At 40.6% G+C, this 21,006-nt stretch overlaps 1 protein-coding gene across 2 annotated transcripts; it reads left to right on the forward strand.

Moving 5' to 3' along the window:
- The first annotated feature begins 6,794 nt into the window (after positions 1-6,794).
- On the forward strand, positions 6,795-13,225 carry LOC106590989 (sialoadhesin). Of its 2 annotated transcripts, none has more exons than XM_014182164.2 (9): positions 6,795-6,876; positions 7,150-7,227; positions 8,962-9,216; positions 10,653-10,997; positions 11,092-11,331; positions 11,715-12,056; positions 12,160-12,481; positions 12,594-12,657; positions 12,770-13,225. In XM_014182164.2, the coding sequence occupies exons 2-9, from the start codon at positions 7,173-7,175 to the stop codon at positions 12,995-12,997; spliced, it is 1,851 nt and encodes a 616-aa protein (XP_014037639.1). In that variant the 5' UTR covers positions 6,795-6,876; positions 7,150-7,172; the 3' UTR covers positions 12,998-13,225. The 2 variants fall into 2 exon arrangements, with proteins under 2 accessions (XP_014037639.1, XP_014037640.1); XM_014182165.3 differs by having other exon boundaries at positions 11,122-11,331.
- The last annotated feature ends 7,781 nt before the right edge of the window (positions 13,226-21,006 follow it).

Below are 21,006 nucleotides of genomic sequence, written 5' to 3' on the forward strand. Positions count from 1 at the left end.
ATCTTTTGACACAATGATGAAAATAATCATGGCCTCTAAACCTTCAAGCTGCATACTGGACCCTATTCCAACAAAACTACTGAAAGAGCTGCTTCCTGTGCTTGGCCCTCCTATGTTGAACATAATAAACGGCTCTCTATCCACCAGATGTGTACCAAACTCACTAAAAGTGACAGTAATAAAGCCTCTCTTGAAAAAGCCAAACCTTGACCCAGAAAATATAAAAAACTATCGGCCTATATCGAATCTCCCATTCCTCTCAAAAAATTTTGAAAAAGCTGGTCCGCGCAGCAACTCACTGCCTTCCTGAAGACAAACAATGTATACGAAATGCTTCAGTCTGGTTTTAGACCCCATCATAGCACTGAGACTGCACTTGTGAAGGTGGTAAATGACCTTTTAATGGCGTCAGACCGAGGCTCTGCATCTGTCCTCGTGCTCCTAGACCTTAGTGCTGCTTTTGATACTATCAATCACCACATTCTTTTGGCGAGATTGGTCTACAAGGACAAGTTCTGGCCTAGTTTAGATCTAATCTGTCGGAAAGATATTAGCTTGTCTCTGTGGATGGTTTGTCCTCTGACAAATCAACTGTACATTTCGGTGTTCCTCAAGGTTCCGTTTTAGGACCACTATTGTTTTCGATATATATTTTACCTCTTGGGGATGTCATTCGAAAACACAATGTTAACTTTCACTGCTATGCAGATGACAAACAGCTGTACATTTCGATGAAACATGGTGAAGCCCCAGAATTGCCCTCGCTGGAAGCCTGTGTTTCAGACATAAGGAAGTGGATGGCTGCAAATGTTCTACTTTTAAACTCGGACAAAACAGAGATGCTTGTTCTAGGTCCCAAGAAACAAAGAGACCTTCTGTTGAATCTGACAATTAATCTTGATGGTTGTACAGTTGTCTCAAATAAAACTGTGAAGGACCTCGGCGTTACTCTGGACCCTGATCTCTCTTTTGACGAACATATCAAGACTGTTTCAAGGACAGCTTTTTTCCATCTACGCAACATTGCAAAAATCAGACATTTTCTGTCCAAAAATGATGCAGAAAAATTAATCCATGCTTTTGTCACTTCTAGGTTAGACTACTGCAATGCTCTACTTTCCGGCTACCCGGATAAAGCACTAAATAAACTTCAGTTAGTGCTAAATACGGCTGCTAGAATCTTGACTAGAACCACATTTTTTTGTCATATTACTCCAGTGCTAGCCTCTCTACACTGGCTTCCTGTTAAGACAAGGGCTGATTTCAAGGTTTTACTGCTAACCTACAAAGCATTACATGGGCTTGCTCCTACCTATCTTTCCGATTTGGTCCTGCCGTACATACCTACACGTACGCTACGGTCACAAGACGCAGGCCTCCTAATTGTTCCTAGAATTTCTAAGCAAACAGCTGGAGGCAGGGCTTTTTCCTATAGAGCTCAATTTTTATGGAATGGTCTGCCTACCCATGTGAGATGCAGACTCGGTTTCAACCTTTAAGTCTTTATTGAAGACTCATCTCTTCAGTAGGTCCTTTGATTGAGTGTAGTCTGGCCCAGGAGTGTGAAGGTGAACGGAAAGGCACTGGAGCAACGAACTGCCCTTGCTGTCTCTGCCTGGCCGGTTCCCCTCTCTCCACTGGGATTCTCTGCCTCTAACCCTATTACAGGGGCTGAGTCACTGGCTTACTGGTGCTCTTCCATGCCGTCCCTAGGAGGGGTGCGTCATTTGAGTGGGTTGAGTCACTGACGTGATCTTCCTGTCTGGGTTGGCGCCCCCCCTTGCGTTGTGCCGTGGCGGAGATCTTTGTGGGCTATACTCTGCCTTGTCTCAGGATCGTAAGTTGGTGGTTGAAGATATCCCTTTAGTGGTGTGGGGGCTGTGCTTTGGCAAAGTGGGTGGGGTTATATCCTGCCTGTTTGGCCCTGTCCGGGGGTATCATCGGATGGGGCCACAGTGTCTCCTGACCCCTCCTGTCTCAGCCTCCAGTATTTATGCTGCAGTAGTTTATGTGTCGGGGGGCTAGGGTCAGTCTGTTATATCTGGAGTATTTCTCCTGTCTTATCCGGTGTCCTGTGTGAATTTTAGTATGCTCTCTCTAATTCTCTCCTTTCTTTCTTTCTTTCTTTCTTTCTTTCTTTCTTTCTTTCTTTCTTTCTTTCTTTCTTTCTTTCTTTCTTTCTTTCTTTCTTTCTTTCTTTCTTTCTTTCTTTCTTTCTTTCTTTCTTTCTTTCTTTCTTTCTCTCTCTCGGAGGACCTGAGCCCTAGGATCATGCCTCACGACTACCTGGCATGACGACTCCTTGCTGTCCCCAGTCCACCTGGCCGTGCTGCTGCTCCAGTTTCAACTGTTCTGCCTGCCGCTATGGAACCCTGACCTGTTCACCGGACGTGCTACCTGTCCCAGACCTGCTGTTTTCAAGTCTCTAGAGACAGCAGGAGCAGTAGAGGTACTCTCAATGATCGGCTATGAAAAGCCAACTGACATTTACTCTTGAGGTGCTGACTTGTTGCACCCTCGACAACTACTGTGATTATTATTATTTGACCATGCTGGTCATTTATGAACATTTGAACATCTTGGCCATGTTCTGTTATAATCTCCACCTGGCACAGCCAGAAGAGGACTGGCCACCCCTCATTGCCTGGTTCCTCTCTAGGTTTCTTCCTAGGTTTTGGCCTTTCTAGGGAGTTTTTCCTAGCTACCGTGCTTCTACACCTGCATTGCTTGGTGTTTGGGGTTTTAGGCTGGGTTTCTGTACAGCACTTTGAGATATCAGCTGATGTAAGAAAGGTTATATAAATACATTTGATTTGTTTATAATGCCTAAAGAGTTTACAATTGTTTTAGTCTCCATTCCCTCAGGTGTTGCTTTATTATTCACACATACATACTTACTAACACAACTAAGGAAGATTATTATAAAATGTTTCATTAATATTAGCCTGCCAACCATATATGAAGAAGTAAAAAAAAATAGGTACATTCAAATTGTACCTTTTGTAATGACCACCCAGAAACAGTGTTGCATCTTTTTTTTTTATAGTATTCATGTAAAGAATCTGTGGCAAGACATCAGTAGATTTATAATTGAACACATTCATGAAGATTTGACACTATTATGGACAGAAGTCCTGCATGAATTCTTTACCTACGATATAAATAATTTGGATGGATATTTTTATTTTTCATTCACTCGCCGTACAGTAGGTGGCGGCAATACGCCAATAGGTGTAGTCTGCCATTAAACCCTAAAGAAGAATAAGACAGCAGCTTTACTGTACTGTTGTAGCCGAAAACATTTCATAAGAGACAAAGAAACAGTAGCTTCCACAATGGATCAGGTAAGTCTGGTTTTAACAGTATAGGTCTGCTGTGTTTTATAAAATGTCTAGGCCTAGTTTTTATCATCTTTTTACCTCCACATTCATGTGTAGTTCTGTTTGGGGCGGCAGGTAGCCTAGTGGTTAGAGTGTTGGGCCAGTAACTGAATCTCTGAGCTGACAAAGTAAAAATCTGTCTTTCTGTCCCTGAACATGGCAGTTAACCCACAGTTGATGGGCAGTCATTGTAAATAACTGACTTGCCTAGTTCAATCATTTAATTTTTTATTTTTTTTAAGTAGCCTACAACTATATCATTTGTATTTATTATGGATCCCCATTAGCTGCCAAGGCACCAGCTACTCTTCCTGGGGTCCTGCAACATTTAATACAATCATGTTTAGGAATCTGTGACTATAACCTAATTATCTCCTTCCTCCCGAGGTGTGCACATGTTCACATTCCTTCACTGATATCTTACACATTAGCCATTATTTGACCAGATATTCAAGTGGCCGTTCTAACAAAGAAAATAAATGGCTGCAGTCCAAACACGTTGTTTTTCCCTCGCAGGTATCCCCGTCGAAACCGGATGCAGTTTGATTGTCATCTTAAGGGAGGTCCAATTCCCTAACGTTGGCCCTCGATTTAGCTTGAAGGAGCGAGTGAACAACTTTGGTCACTTGCGGGGTTGATATGACCCACGTTTCAATGCAAACTGTAGTCACATGTCAAACTCTGGTGGCCGTGAAGTGTCAAATTTAATCAACAACCTGCACTTTCGGCATCTCAGAAAAATACGATTTTAGCGTCGGCAAATTAGCTTAGTTTCGTAGTGAGGAGTGCAATTCTGAAATGTATTGGAATAAATTACCAAACTATGGGTAACTGTAGCTAGCTACCTGACAGGAGTGCTAACTCAAATCAAAGTTTATTTGTCACGTGCGCCGAATACAACAGGTGTAGACCTTACAGTGAAATGCTTACTTTCAGGCTCTAACCAATAGTGCGAAAAAAGGTTGTGTGTGTGTGTGTGTGTGTGTGTGTGTGTGTGTGTGTGTGTGTGTGTGTGTGTGTGTGTGTGTGTGTGTGTGTGTGTGTGTGTGTGTAGGTTAGTAAAGGTATTAAACAACAGTACAAAGACATTTGAAAATAACAGTAGCAAGGCTTTATACAGACACCGGTTAGTCAGGCATATTGAGGTAGTATATACATGAATGTATAGTTAAAGTGACTATGCATATAAGATAAACAGAGAGTAGCAGCAGTGTAAAAGAGGTGTTGGGGGGGGGGGGCACACAATGCAAATAGTCCGGGTAACCATTTGGTTACCTGTTCAGGAGTCTTATGGCTTGGGGGTAAAAACTGTTGTGAAGCCTTTTTGTCCTAGACTTGGCATTCCGGTACCACTTGCCATGCGGTAGTAGAGAGAACAGTCTATGACTGGGGTGGCTGGGGTCTTTCACAATTTTTAGGGCCTTTCTCTGACACGGCCTGGTGTAGAGGTCCTGGATGGCAGGCAGCTTTGCCCCAGTGATGTACTGGGCTGTACGCACTACCCTCTGAAATGCCTTGTGGTCGGAGGCCGTGCAATTGCCGTACCAGGCAGTGATGCAACCGGTCAGGATGCTCTCGATGTTGCAGCTGTAGTACCTTTTGAGGATCTCAGGACCCATGCCTAATCTTTTTAGTTTCCTGAGGGGGAATAGGCTTTGTCTTGCCCTCTTCACGACTGTCTTGGTGTGTTTGGACCATTTTAGTTTGTTGTTGATGTGGACACCAAGGAACTTGAAGCTCTCAACCTGCTCCACTACAGCCCCGTCGATGAGAATGGGGGCGTGCTCGGTGCTCCTTTTCCTGTAGTCCACAATCATCTCCTTAGTCTTGGTTACGTTGAGGGAAAGGTTGTTATTCTGGCACCACCCGGCCAGGTTTCTGACCTCCTCCCTATAGGCTGTCTTGTTGTTGTCGGTGATCAGGCCTACCCCTGTTGTGTCGTCTGCAAACTTAATGATGGTGTTGGAGTCGTGCCTGGCCATGCAGTCGTGGGTGAACAGGGAGTACAGGAGGGGACTGAGCACACACCCCTGGGGAGCTCCAGTGTTGAGGATCAGCGTGGCAGATGTGTTGCTACCCACCCTCACCACCTGGGGGCGGCCCGTCAGGATGTCCAGGATCCAGTTGCAGAGGGAGGTGTTAAGTACCAGGTTCCTTTGCTTAGTGATGAGCTTTGAGGGTACTATGGTGTTGAACGCTGAGCTGTAGTCAATGAATAGCATTCTCACATAGGTGTTCCACATAGGTGTCCAGGTGGGAAAGGGCAGTGTGGAGTGCAATAGAGATTGCATCATCTGTGGATCTGTTTGGGCGGTATGCAAATACTAGGTACATTAAATGTGCAATAGGTTTTTCAACAGTTTGTCATATGCTTGGTCAGTTTAGAATAAGAGTAGAATAACAGGCTCTAATTTTAACTAGTAACACCAAACCCAACACCAAACCCAATTGGGGAAGGGAAAGTGACAAGAGAAAGTTAGTAAACAGACACTGCATGCTGCTAGCTAGTAAAGTAGCTAAACAGACTCATCAACAGAGAATGCACAAATAACTTGACTGGCTTGCAAGCCTAGATCTAATATAATAGCTGGCTGCATTTGCCACTATTTCATCAGATGGTATTTATTTTTTAACATGTCTTACCTCCAAACAAGACAAATGGGGGAAATGTATTTAGCTGGCTAGCATGTTCACCAATTCATGATTTTAAAACTGTCCGGGTCTTCACAATTGATGCATTGCTGAATCTACGACTAGGCCTAGTTCGTTGAGTTGTTGATCTCTAAACACCTGATAAGCCGGACGAGGTCGCCTACTAGCATTAGCTAGCTATCGCGTCCGACGTGTTAGCTAGCTTGGCAACGGGCTGATAAACAACAGTTCATCAACATTTTAAATCAAAATTCATATGAAAGTCATTTGTTTAACATTTTAACATAATTCAGTAAATAAATAATTATGATACATTTTGCAAAGTTATTGCTTATTCTTCTGCGAATGTTTCTCTCAAGCGGGTACTTCTGTCTGTCGGGACTGATGTGTTATCATGCTTACTAAATAAATAAAGGAGGAAAGTGGAGTGCGCTCCTTGACCTTTGTGCGTTGTGCCCGAACCAAGCGACCTGCGATTTCAATGAATCTAATTGGTCAAGACATACAAAGAGCCTGCAGCAGCATTCTGTGTGTGAGTTGACAAAATTATGTGGCAAATCTGTCTAAAAAAAATGTTTGTCCCCTTTGCGTCTAAATATTTGATTAAACAAAATCTAATGTGCTGGGGCAAATGTCGCCTTGCCACACGTTTTTTTGTCAGCCGTGATGCAACTTCTGCAATGTGTTCTGCCTGGAAACCGTCCAATCATAGTTGTCTTCTTGCATGAAAAGGAAGGAAATTACAGCAACTTGTGCCCTGACTACATCATGTGTCAACCAGTCACTTACTTCTCGTTTTCATACTGCCAGTGAGTTGTCTTACAAAACCTCTCCACTTTGCTCTGTAAGTACACTTGAAGATACCTTATAAAATAGTGTTTGATAATATGTTTTTAGTGATAAACCATATTCTTCTGGCTAATGATAATAATAGGGACCCATGTCTCAATGCTGTAGGATTGTAAGAATAAAACAGATTTTGAGCAATAAATTGATTATTATGTGTATACAATGCTATAGACAGGTCTGTTCAAAAAGTAATTGTTTACCTCTCAATTGATTTATAAGGAGTAGTTATTCACCAGCTATAGAGTGAGTTGTTGTTTATGTTTCTAAGACTGCAGGGTGGGTGATGCAACAATGGCCTTGAGAACAGCAGGAAGTGTGTTGGTGGTCTTTCTCTTGTCCGTGGCAGGTACTGTATGGTCACGTTCTTAGATGATAGGTATCTTATGATAGGTATCCTTGTTGCTATTAAATCAACAGACAATTACAAAATGCCATGAGACAGTTCAGGACAACATGATTATGAATATTCTGGTGTGTTCAGGGGTCTTTTAGGCATTCCCATTTCCCTTCAGAAGCTGGGTTGTTCCACCAATTCGGTGCCTTCTGAGAAGTATATCTTGGTTAAAAGATTATTCAGATTTCACCTAATTTTAACATTCTGTCATAAAGAGCACGTGTTCAACTTAATAAAACATGTGTTTTCCCATCTCAAGAGGTTCAATAAAAAATGACTATAGTAAGTGCCTATTAAGTTCCAAATAAAGTTACAGGGTTGACGATTTCATCTTAAATCCGCCGTTAATCCCCTTGTGATAAAGGGGAATGGAATGTTGTTGTGTGCAACAGGGAGTTGCATTCGAAAGCAAGCTTCACATAATTGTTTTAATTGTTCAAACATTTCTAGCCTGTCTATCTATGGGTAACAGGGTTGACGTGTTATTCTCGTCCCGCTCAGTTTTCCACCACAAAACACCAGAAAATGGCAAAAAAGTGTAGAACCAGCTCACCTGCTTTTACACGATGATTTAACTATTAGATGTCCGACTTAGCTACATGTAATTGTTTTAAGAACGTCATACCAAGGATCATTTTACTACTTGATTTTGAATTCTAAGACCCCTTAAAGCATCCCCCCAAAATTACATAAATCCCTTACAGCTGTTAGCCCATACAATCGCATTGAATAACAGATTCACTACATAGAACAACAGATCATTTCAAAAACAAATCTAAAGGAAGTTTGTTCTGAAGTATCTGACCTACAGTACCATTCAAAAGGTTGGACACACCTACTCATTCAAGGATTTTTCTTTATTTGTACTATTTTCTACATAGTATAATAATAGTGAAGACATCAAAACTATGAAAAAACACATATGGAATCATGTAGTGACCAAAAAAGTGTTAAACAAATCCAAATATAGTTTATATTTGAGCTTCTTCATAGTAGCTACCCTTTGCCTTGATGACAGCATTGCACACTCTCATATTTTTGATGTTTTCACTATTATTCTACAATGTAGAAAACAGTAAAAATTAAGAAAAATCCTTGAATGAGTAGGTGTGTCCAAACCTTTGACGGGTACTGTATATCTGAGAGATCAGGATTGTTATTATTATTATTATTTTTTAGATGTATTTAGCTCCTTATTTTTGGCACTAAACAGTGTCCATATATACTTCCATTCATTTTTAACTGGTACGGGGGACCTTCAGACGAGTCTTGTGAGGCCTGTGGACTTCCTAGACCGTTCGGACGCTACAGACGATTTTGTGAGAAGACACCGCTCTAGCTCGGTCACCTTTCACAGCAGATGCGGAAGTGCGAGATAGGCAGATACGGTGGATTGAGACGCATCCAATGCAAAAAACAGATAGAGATATCTTAAATAGATGGATTTTTGTTATTGTGCTAATTAGATTTCCGCGGGGCGCGGACATTGACCTTAGGGGTAATCAGATTTATTGAATTCTTCGTGTTGTCTATATTAAAGGGCACTTCATTTACTATAACAGGCTTTTAAAATTCAATATTGCTACACAAAGGGAAGCAAAAGGCACTCTACGTGGAATGACTCAGCTGTCTCTCACACATCACTAAGTTATACTTATTTACGGTTGTCATTTACACTCAACTCAGCAAATACAGCAACAAAGTGTGGACAACAAAGCCAGGTGATGGTGCCTCCCACCAATGCTGCAGAGGGACAGAAGACACTGACCTGTAGCACAACCTGTACTCTGACTGACAACCCCAACCCCACCTACAACTGGTACAAGAATGGACAACGTCTAGATGAGCACATTTCCCAACAATATTCTATCCACATTTACTATTCAGACATTTACTCCTGTGCTGTAAAAGGCTATGAGGATCTCCTCTCTCCTGCAGTGTGTGAGTATGGATTCACAGTTTTAAAGTTTATTAGGTTATTACTAAAGTTGTATTGTTCAGTCCTAAATCAGCTGATAAGAAAATATACTGAACAACAATATAAACGCAACATGTAAAGTGTTGGTCTCATGTTTCATGAGTTAAAATAAATAATCCTAGACATTTTCCATATGCACAAAAAGCTTATTTCTCTTCAATTTTGAGCACACATTTCTTTACATCCCTCTTAATGAGCATTTATCCTTTGCCAAGATAATTCATCCACCTGACAGGTATGGCATATCAAGAAGCTGATTAAACAGCATGATCATTACACAGGTGCACCTTGTTCTAGGGACAATAAAAGGGCAATTTGCACTCTGACTGCAGGAATGTCCATCAGAGCTGTTGCCAAAGACTTGAATGGTAATTTATCTACCATAAGCCACCTCCAACAGCGTTTTAAAGAATTTGGTTGTACGTTCAACTGGCCTCACAACCGCACACCACGTGTCACCACCCCAGCTCAGGACCTCCACACCCGGCTTCTTCACCTGTGGGATTGTCTGAGACCAGCAACCCGGACGGCTGATGAAACTGTGGGTTTACTCAACCAAATAATTTCTGCACAAACTGTCAGAAACCACCTCAGGGATACTCATCTGCGTGCTCATCGTCCTGACCAGGGTCTTGACCTGACTGTGTTGTAACAAATTTCAGTGGGCAAATGCTCCCCTTCGATGGCCACTGGCATGCTGGAGAAGTGTGCTCTTCACGGACGAATCCCAATTTCAACTGTACCGGGCAGATGGCAGACAGCGTGTATTGCGTCATGTGGGCCACAATTGCATTTCATTGATGGCAATTTTAATGCACAGAAATACTGTGACGAGATCCTGAGGCCCATTGTCGTGCCATTCATCCGCCGCCACACCTCATGTTTCAGCATGATAATGCACAGCCCCATGTCGCAAAGAGCTGTACACAAATCTTGGAATCTGAAAAATGTAAATTTATTCCATGGTCTGCGTACTCACCAGACATGCCACCAATTAAGCATGTTTTAGATGCTTTGTATCGACATGTACGACAACGTGTTCCAGTTCTCGCCAATATCCAGCAACTTCGCACAGCTACTCCACAGGTCGCAATCAGCAGCCTTATCAACACTATGTGAAGGAGATGTGTCACACTGCATGAAGCAAATGGTGGCCACATCAGGTACTGGGTACCTTTTTAAAGGTATCTGTGACCAACAGATGCATATCTGTATTTCCAGTCATGTGAAATCCATAGATTAGGGCCTAATTCATTTTCCTCAATTGACTGATTTCTTTATATTGACTGTAACTCAGTAAAATCTTAGAAATTGTTGATTGTTGTGTTTCTATTATTGTTCAGTGTAATAATAATAATTGAAACGAATTGAATAAATAATGTGCCTACGACTGTTTTAGGTGTTCTGGGTCAGAACTGTTTCAACGTGACTTACACCCATCAGAGTATCTGTGCTATGAAGGGCTCAACAGTGGAACTGCCCTGCACATATCAATATCCAAGTTATCATGTAGTCTCAGAACCAAACTGGTATATCCAAGAGAAATATAATGAGGCGCCTAAAATGCTGAGCTCGGTGCCAGAGTATGCAGGTCGTGCTGAGTACCTTGGGACTGAAGAGAAAGACTGCACCCTGAGAATCACAGACCTGAGAGAGAGAGATTCAGCTGAGTACAAGTTCAGATTTAAAACACAGTATGCAGAATGGGGGTACAGCTTCTCTGGAACAACTCTGACTGTCACAGGTAATGTATAATATCTACTACAACTACTTATACAAATATATTAATTGTAATCCAGTACAATTTCATATTGCAAGTTCTAATAATTATCATTCAGAGCTGCAGGTGAAGGTGTCTTCCTCCACAGTGGAAAAGAAGAGAACACTGACCTGTAGCACCACCTGTCTTCTGACTGACAACCCCAACCCCACCTACATCTGGTACAAGAACGGACAACATCTCCATGACCCTACTTCCCAACAATACTCCTGTAATACTCTAGTGGTCTGGTGTTACTCTGCAGACAGTTACTCCTGTGCTGTAAAAGACCATGAGGATGTTCTCACTCCCACAGTGTGTGAGTCTGGACTCACCTATAATAATCATCTTAAGTATCAATCATTAAGGCCTGTGGACCAATAGTAGAACATGTGGGAAAAAACAGACAATTCAGTGCACTCTTGGATAGTAACACTAGTAGAAATTATATAGTATAATATACAAGGTAGAAAATGTTATCTTATTATACTGTTTTAGAATTATTATTTTTTTAATCCATTTTAGAATAAGTCTGTAGCATAACAAAATGTGGAAAAGGTCAAGGGGCCTGAATACTTTCCGAATGCACTGTATGTGTCTATATATGTCATTCATGTTACATGAACCAGTCCAATACATCTAAAACACTTGAAAATCATCTCATTATTGTTTGAGGATTTGATCAGATACGTTTTGTTTCAGGTGTTCAGGGTCAGAGCTGTTTGAATGTGACTTACACCAAGAGGAGTATATGTGCCTTGAAGGGGTCAACAGTGGACATTACCTGCACGTATAGACATCCCAGCTGGCATAACGTCACAGAAGTATCCTGGTTCAACAAATGGGAGTCTGGAGTTACTACAGATCTAAGCCAGGACCCAGAGTATGCAGGTCGTGTGAAGTACCTTCCAACTACAGAAAAGGACTCCACCCTGAGAATCACAGACCTGAGAGAGAGTGACTCTGCTGAATACAAGTTTAGATTTACAACAACTGCGGTAAAATGGGGATACAGCTTCCCTGGAATAACTCTTAATGTCACAGGTAATACTGTCCTTACAGTATTATATCATCTAGTCTAAGTCATTATATTATTGGTGGAAATAATGATGATTGTGCTATTTTGTCTTCATTTACTCCTTTTCAGACTTGCAGGTGAAGGAGTCTCCTGGCACAGAGGAAGGGAAGGTGACACTGACCTGTAGCACCACCTGTACTCTAACTGACAACCCCACCTACATCTGGTACAAGAACGGACAACTTCTTACCAACCCAAACACACAAGATAACTTCCTCTACCTAGACCAAATCAGCAGTGAGGACGCAGGAAGCTACTCCTGTAGTGTTAAAGGCTACCGTTCTCCTGTTACGTTTGTTGGGGAACCAAAGTCTTTGAAGAATGCAGTTGTAGGAATCATAGTGGTTATTCTGATTCTCATACTCTGTCTGTTTGGGTTCATGTGGTTCAGGTGAGTGAGATGAATTGATCCTTTTTCACATTCTGTGGTATAATCAATCAAAATATGTATATTGCTCTATTAATTGTTTATTTATTAATTGATTAATTATTTCACAAAACAGGAAGAAGACCTCCAAATCCACCACTGACACAAGAGACAGAAGAGACACAGCAGAGAATGGACAGGTGAGTATTATAGTCAGTTGACTGAGAACTGCAATCATCTGTGTATAGATGGACTCAATGACTGTGGTAATATTTTTCACCCCTCATGTTGTCTGTCCTCTCTCCCCATCAGAGAGACTCTAATCCAGTGTATGACAACATCTCAGGCATGGCCATGACCCCTACTGCAGCACAGAGAGCGATCACAGACGAGCAGGATGACGTTACCTACGCCAGCATCCAACACAGAAACCAGGAAGTGCCTCCGGACTCCACCTTCCCACTATCTCACCCCCAGAAACAGGACGAGGATTTCCAGTACGCTACTGTGAAATTCAACAGCCCCAGTGCTGCTCAATAGACATTGGATTCAATCCAATCATAGGTTATAGGCATTGTTGCTTTCAATGTAGTTCTTCTTTTTTGAAAAAATGCTTTTGGAAAATGCTATATAATTCCTCAATTAGAATGTCTTTAATTTTGGCTTGAATTATCCCTTTAAATTAAAGTATAGGCCAAACTGTTCAGTACATATTCTACTGTTCTATTATGGTCAGAGGGGATAAAAACGGTTCATTTTTTACAGTAACTTCTTTGTTGTCATATCTCAAACGGACAGTTTCAGCATTAAGGATGCCAGCTTTAAATAACACAATATAACCAACTTTATTCATGAGGTCTTATAGTAAATGTACTATAAATCACAGTAATTTAAACATCCCATCCATGCACCACACTAAACCTACACATGTCTGTGTCTGAAATGTCATCCTATTCACTACATACTGCCAGGTCACATTTCAGACACAGATATCCTCTTTAACTGTTAAGGGCCAAACAAATGATACCAGTGAAACAGGTTGAAGGTTGTAACTGCTATGACACCTTGTTTAATGACGTGAGGTACTCAATAAATGACTAAATACAACTAAACACATGTTCTTTACATCAGGGGTGGAGCATGGAAATGACAGAGACGCTGCAATAAAAGCTTCTGTTTATGTTTTGTATCTTGGCAACAATATATAGCAGCCATAAATCATTAACCAATGGAGCGCTCTACACAAACAAAACTATCTTCAGCGCTGTCGCTCATACAACAAGCTGTCCAATGATAATATTAAATCTTTGTGTTCCAATAATTACAGAAGTGTAGGGAGTTTATCCTAGCCACCGTGCTTCTACACCTGCATTGCTTGCTGTTTGGGGTTTTAGGCTGGGTTTCTGTACAGCACTTTGAGATATCAGCTGATGTAAGAAGGGCTATATAAATACATTTGATTTGATTTTATTTGTATAGCTGAGGAAGGTGTGCTCAGGAAGACAGAGAGGATCTGGAGGGAGATGGGAACACTTACAAAGTTCCACTGAATTTAGGTAAGGCCACACTGTCCCCTCTCTCATCCTTCTAGAGCACGCCAACCTGTACATGGATTAAAGGGATCTCTGGACACAGGGAAACAACAGACATTTAAACACAAAACCCCGCCCCACACACAGACAGCACCTGGAACTAATCTAAATTCATTGATGTCACACCAGGAACTCCAAATGTCATTTCAAAAATGTTGTGGATTGCCGATGATATGACGTCACACATAAACCATCATCGCCATGGTGATGCGCCAAGATGTAACAGATGTAACCGGGGACCTATAATTAGTGACCTCATCATAGACAAGCACATCATTGCCTCCATGGTGACTACGAGGTTGTTCCTGGAAACGGCTCACAGTTCTGAGAATGGTCGCTAGGCGACGGTCAAGGGTGGAGAGAAGAGAGGATCATGACATCAATAAGGCGGCACTGAGAGGAGCCAGAGAGAGGAGACGCAGACCCAACAAGGTGGATCAACGTATGAGAGAGAGAGAGAGAGAGTTGACGATAACAAAGGATAAGAAAATGCAATAATTGAAATTAATTACAGCCACTTTATTACTAAATTTCACAACAGCTAGTCACATTTTCAATGCTAATCCTGTAGAATCAGCAAGGACATGGGTACGATTAATATTTACATTTTTGAACACTCAGCATATAATTATTATGATTTCTTAACCTGATTTGTTCATCCTTCCTCAACCCCAGAAACAGGAAGATGATTTCCAGTACGCTACTGTGGAATTCAACCTCCCCAGTGCTGCGTCATACGCTGTGTTTGAGACAAATTAATGGCTGTTGTTGCTGTTAAGATTCCAGTATTTATTTAACTAGCCAACAAATTCTTATTTTCAATGACAGCCTAGGAACAGTGGGTTAACTGCCTTGTTCAGGGGGAGAACGACAGATTTTCTACCTTATCAGCTCAGGGATTCGATCTTGCAACCTTTTGGTTACTAGTCCAACGCTCTAACCACTATACTACGCTGCCACCCCCAGTAGAGAGCACCGTGGTACTGTACACAGGAAACAAGGTTTTAGTGTAGCTGGTGAGACATACAGAAGGTCAGAGAAACCATAGGCCTATTGGTATGGTCCAATTATGTTGTTGCATTTGTTTTAAGGTACTTTAATAGGGATATCTTTCAACTTTCCTTGTTGTATATTAAGTGTGCTCCAGAAAGATGTTCACACATTTATTGTGAAGCCCTTTGGTTGTTAAGAAGAGGCATCATGGAGACAGGAAGCTCTGCATCCCCATTTTAAACCCTCAGTACATCTAGTTGGTGTCAACCTCAGACATCACATTATTCTGTTTCACACAGTCAGTAGGTCCCCTACCAAACATCTCTCTCTTCACCTGGAAACACTTGATAATACATTAAACCTCACCATACACTTGATAATACATTAAACCTCACCATACACTTGATAATACATTATACCTCACTACACACTTGATAATACATTATACCTCACCACACACTTGTTAATACATTATACCTCACCATACACTTGATAATACATTATACATCACCATACACTTGATAATACATTATACCTCACCATACACTTGATAATACATTATACCTCACCATACACATGATAATACATTATACCTCACCATACACTTGATACTACATTATACCTCACCATACACTTGATAATACATTATACATCACTATACACTTGTTAATACATTATACCTTATCATACACTTGTTAATAAATTATACCTTATCATACACTTGTTAATAAATTATACCTCACCATACACTTGATAATACATTATACCTCATCATACACTTGATAATACATTATACCTCACCTTGCATTATGAACGCTTGCATGTGGGTATCATTGTATAATGTATATCTGGAGTGTGGTTTCATATATTTTGTTTTGTTTAGCATTGCTGATTCCACATAAATGTTTTAATAAAGACTGTTTAAAAAAATACTAGTTGAGTATGTAGAGGAGACCAGGATATATTGTTGGCCTGGGTCCCAATACTCAGTGTTATAGTGATGGTCCTGAGAATAGAGACCAGGATATGCTGTTGGCCTGTGTCCCAATACTCAATGTTATAGTCATGGTCCTGAGAATAGAGACCAGGATATGTTGTTGGCCTGTGTCCCAATTCTCAATGTTATAGTGATGGTCCTGAGAATAAAACAGGTTTAAAACAATCAACAGAGTAACGTGTCTTACAGCGCTACACATCTGTAATAATAAGTGCTTTTTTCAATTGAAGTTTCAGGATTAGTTATTCACCAGTTATAAAGTGTGTTTTAGTTGTTTATCTTCATGTTTCTAAGACTGCAGGGAGGGTGATGCAACAACGGCCTTGAGAACAGTAGGAAGTGTGTTGGTGGTCTTTCTCTGTTCTGTGGCAGGTATAGCCTCATTCATAATGTTTCAGTAACCATTTTCTCCTATCGTTTGCTATTCAATAGACATTTGTAAATTGCTATAAAAAAAATCACTATAATTTGCTTCTGAATGTTCTTCTGGGGCCTCATTTATAACCGTTGTGTAAATATCATACTAAATATCTGCATGCGCCATTTCTGAAAATAATATGTACATCAAAAAATATTGAGATTTATAAACTTGGTGCAAGCCATATGTGCCCCGCTCTAAATCAGACCGGTCATAAAACTGTGCCAGGAAAACACCCTCCATTCACCTTCTATGGTGACAATATCTACCTTTATTTGTTTTATGATTTGGCACTATTGGAATTAAGCCATGCCAGTTTCTAAAAGAAAGATCAATGGCATATTTGAACACATTTCTGTATAGGTATGGGAAGAATGTTTAGATATTTTGCATTGACATTAACATGAATGCTATCTATAGTGGGTGCCTGTCCGCACATTCTGGAAGATTGCAAAGGACAAATTGTGGTTCAATATTTTGTTTATTAATAGATTATGTCCTGCCTTCATATAGGCTCTGAGAAGCTTATGATGTCATGTTCATATTGCAAAGCAATACTGTAGCCTAACTGTACTGACATAGCTGAAGCTACTGGTCTATTTACTTTGTTGGCAGAATGTTCAATTTTCTTTGCAGTAATTTAAGCTGTATTTGGCAAAAGACTGACAGTTTCTGAAAGAGAGAACAGCTGTATTTGACAAAGGACTGACAGTTTCTGAAAGAGAGGTTGATGGCAAATTGTTGTTGACCTGTCAGTAGAACATTAGAATTCAACAATGTATTGAATTTACTTTTCCCCCAAACTAAATATACAGGACCGACGGTGAATTCTGAAACGGTGTCTAGGCTACTCAAAACAAATTGGCAACAGCAAACATGTAGTCCCCCACAAATGTAATTATTTGAAATTCCAAAAATAAAACACACTTGTGGCTCTTCTCACTAACGGCAAATGGCTGCATCTTGTTGTTATGTCTTTATGAACAAGAGTATCATCCTATCCCCCATTTTCACAAAATACACTTCTTCAGGCTAGGGTCTATTTTTCTCAATTTGCACCTGACTGACGTGCCCAAAGTACACTGCCTGTTGCTCAGGCCCTGAAGCCTGGATATGCATATAATTGGTACCATTGGAAAGAAAACACTCTGTAGTTTGTGGAAATGTTACAATAATGTAGGAGAATATAACACAACATATGTGGTAGGAGAAAATCCAAAGAAAAACCAACCTGAATTTTTTTTGTTGGAGAGCCCATGCACTTCCAATGGAATGTATAGGGAAACAATTAAATCTAGCTCCCAGTATACAATTCCTATGGCTTCCACTGGGTGTCAGTAATATTTGTTCAAGGTTTCAGGCTTGTTTCCTCCAAAACGGGTAAGAAATATGAGTTTTAATACAGGGACACACACTTGGAAATGTGTGTATGTGCATGCGACAAAGAGGACACACACCTGCTAATATCGTTTTCCTATTGAACATACTTCTTTCCGTATGAAATATTATAGTTTAATTACATTTTACGGTATCTGAGGATTAAATAGAAATGTATTTTGACGTGTTTTAACAAGCTTTTTTGTTTCCTTTCTCTGCATGATGAATGAGTGGATTACTCAAATCGATGGCGCCAACTAAACTGACTTTTTGGGATATAAAGAAGGATTTTATCTAACAAAACGACACTACATGTTGTATTTGGGTCCCTTTGGATGACAAATCAAAGGAAAATGTTCAACAAGTAAGTGAATATTTAATCACTATTAGTGAATTTATGAAACCTGTGCCGATGGAAAAATATTTTGATGTGGGGCGCCGTCCTCGAACAATCGCATGGCATGCTTTCGATGTAAAGCCTACTGTAAATCGGACAGTGCAGTTAGATTAACAAGAATTTAAGCTTTTAATGGATATAAGATACTTGTATGTACCTAAATGTTTAATATCCATAATTTCTATGATTATTAATTGGAATTGTGCGCCTTCCAGTTTCGCCGGAAGTTGAAACCGCTAGCGGGACGTTAAGCCTACTTGGCTGCTTGCAATAAGTTCAACCACTAGAAGATATGCATACATATGGTCTAAAGTCTGCGTGGAGGAAAGGATATTCTCACATCAAGTTCAGTTTTTATAAATGCCTACTTTTGCAGGAAAACTGTGGCATGCACATTTTTGGGTATATTTTGATCAGTTTATGAATGAGGCCCCAGGTATGTATTGTTCATTTCCTGGTTCATATTAATAGCAGTTCTTCACACCTCGTACATCCGCTTGTGGTTTCCATTCACACATTTCTCAGCAACTTTCAACTCTCAGCAACTTCAAGGTGACTTTCATTTACATTTGAGTAATTAAGCAGACACTCTTATCCAGAGCTGCTTACAGTTAGTGCATTCATCTTAAAGATCGAATCTGCATTTGGGGAAACAACGCCATTGTTCGTCCCCCAGCAACAATATTTTGTGTTTTGGTTTTGTTAGTGAAGGAGAGGAGCGTCCAGCAGTAAAAGAAAATGATGTGCCAGGAACAAGTATATATTATGTACTGTTCTGTTTATGTACCTATCTATTGTGTAAGATTGTACTGCTTCTCTTTTCACTTTGATGTTTCTATTTCTATGTTTTTGATTACAAATTCTTTTGTCAGCTGATAATATGGACAATATTGATAACAGCTGTTAACCGTTTTTGGACAGAGTGCTCCTGATGTGTTAAACCATTGACTTGATATTGCTGACATTGCGCAATTGCCTTTTATGAAAATGTTATATTACGCAATACCATATTCTTCATTGTAATAATATTGCTTGTTTTATTATGAAATGATTTATTATTACCCATTTTAAATACAGTGTGGTTCAGTGGCAATACAGTAGAAGCATGAGATTGTAAATAAGCTCAAAGTTAAAGACAATAAATACATTTTTTCTATTTTGTTTATTTATTTTACCTTTTTAACTAGGCAAGTCAGTTAAGAACAAATTCTTATTTTCAATGACGGCCGAGGAACAGTGGCCTTGTACCTTGTCAGCTCGGGGATTGTTTTATTACGCTTTTTTTTTTTTACATTTCATAACTATTTCCACATATTTATTTATACCATAGCTGGCCCAGAAGCAATCAAATGAGAGACAGACGGAGAGAGAGAGAGAGAGAGAGAGAGAGAGAGAGAGAGAGAGAGAGAGAGAGAGAGAGAGAGAGAGAGAGACAGACAGAGAGACGAGAGAGAGAGAGAGAGAGAGAGAGAGAGAGAGCAGCAGGTAGCACGTCCAGTGAACAGGTCCGAGTTCCAGGACACCACATAAGACAGGAGAATTGACTGACCCTAGCCCCCCAGCACATAGACTATTGCAGCATAGATACTGGAGACTGAGACAGGGGGGGGTCGGGGGACACTGTGGCCCCATCCAACGATACCCCTGGACAGGGCAAACCAGTCAGGATATAACCCCCACCCACTTTGCCAAAGCACATCCTCCACACCACCAAAGGGATATCAACAGACAACTAACTAACTACCCTGAGACAAGGTGGAGTATAGCCCATGAAGATCTCCTCCACTGCACAAGTCCAAATACAGCAGAACCGAACAGGAAGATCACTTCAGTGACTCAACTCACTGAAGTAGAGCATAGCGAAAAAAGCCTGTCACGTGGTGTGATGCACCTCTCCTAGGGAAGGCATGGGAGAGCACTAGCAAGCCAGTGATTCAGCCCCTGCAATAGGGTCAGAGGCAGAGAATCCCAATGGAGAGAGGGAATCCAGCCAGGCAGAGACAGCAAGGGTGGTTCGTCACTCCAGTGCCTTGCCGTTCATCTTCGCACCCCTGGGCCATTCAATCATAGGACCTACTGAAGAGATGAGTCATCAGTAAAGACTTAACCTTTTATTGCAGTGGGCTAAATCAGGGTCACACAGAGTGTTTCTTGGTAGTCAAGCAAATCTACTTTGAAACAAAAGTATTCACCTCAAACACATGGTTAGGAGCTTACAAAAAAGAAGACACCTGTACCATGTCAGATACAGAGTTTAAATTGATTCCATTTTGGGTTACGCATCCCAATATTACACTTTATATACATTACAGAAGACTAAAATATAACAACACTGTTTGACAGAGTGTCACGTCCTGACCGGCAGAGGGAGTATTGTATTAGTATTTTGGTCAGGATGTGGCAGATGGGTTTGTGTTGTATGGTTTATCTAGTTGTTCTGTTTCTTTGTTAGTCTGTGTGGCTCCCGATCAGGAACAGCTGTATGTCGTTGTTCCTGATTGGGAGTCATATATTAGGAGTGTGTTTTTCACCTGGGGTTTGTGGGTTGTTGATTTTGCACTACTAGTATTCGTTATAGCCTGTGAAACTGTCACCTGTCGTTCTTCGTTTTCTTGTTTTCTGTGTTCACTTTATTCTAATTAAATATAAAGATGAGCATTCATATCCCGTCTGCGTTTTGGTCATCCATACACCATAACAACCGTTACACAGAGAAACACCGGATTTTCAGTTGCTTTAAAAAAAAAAAGTTTGTTAATTATGAAATTATGAAAA

This window comes from Salmo salar, chromosome 02, assembly GCF_965601325.2.
Source record: "Salmo salar chromosome 02, fSalSal1, whole genome shotgun sequence".
NCBI lineage: Eukaryota > Metazoa > Chordata > Actinopteri > Salmoniformes > Salmonidae > Salmo > Salmo salar.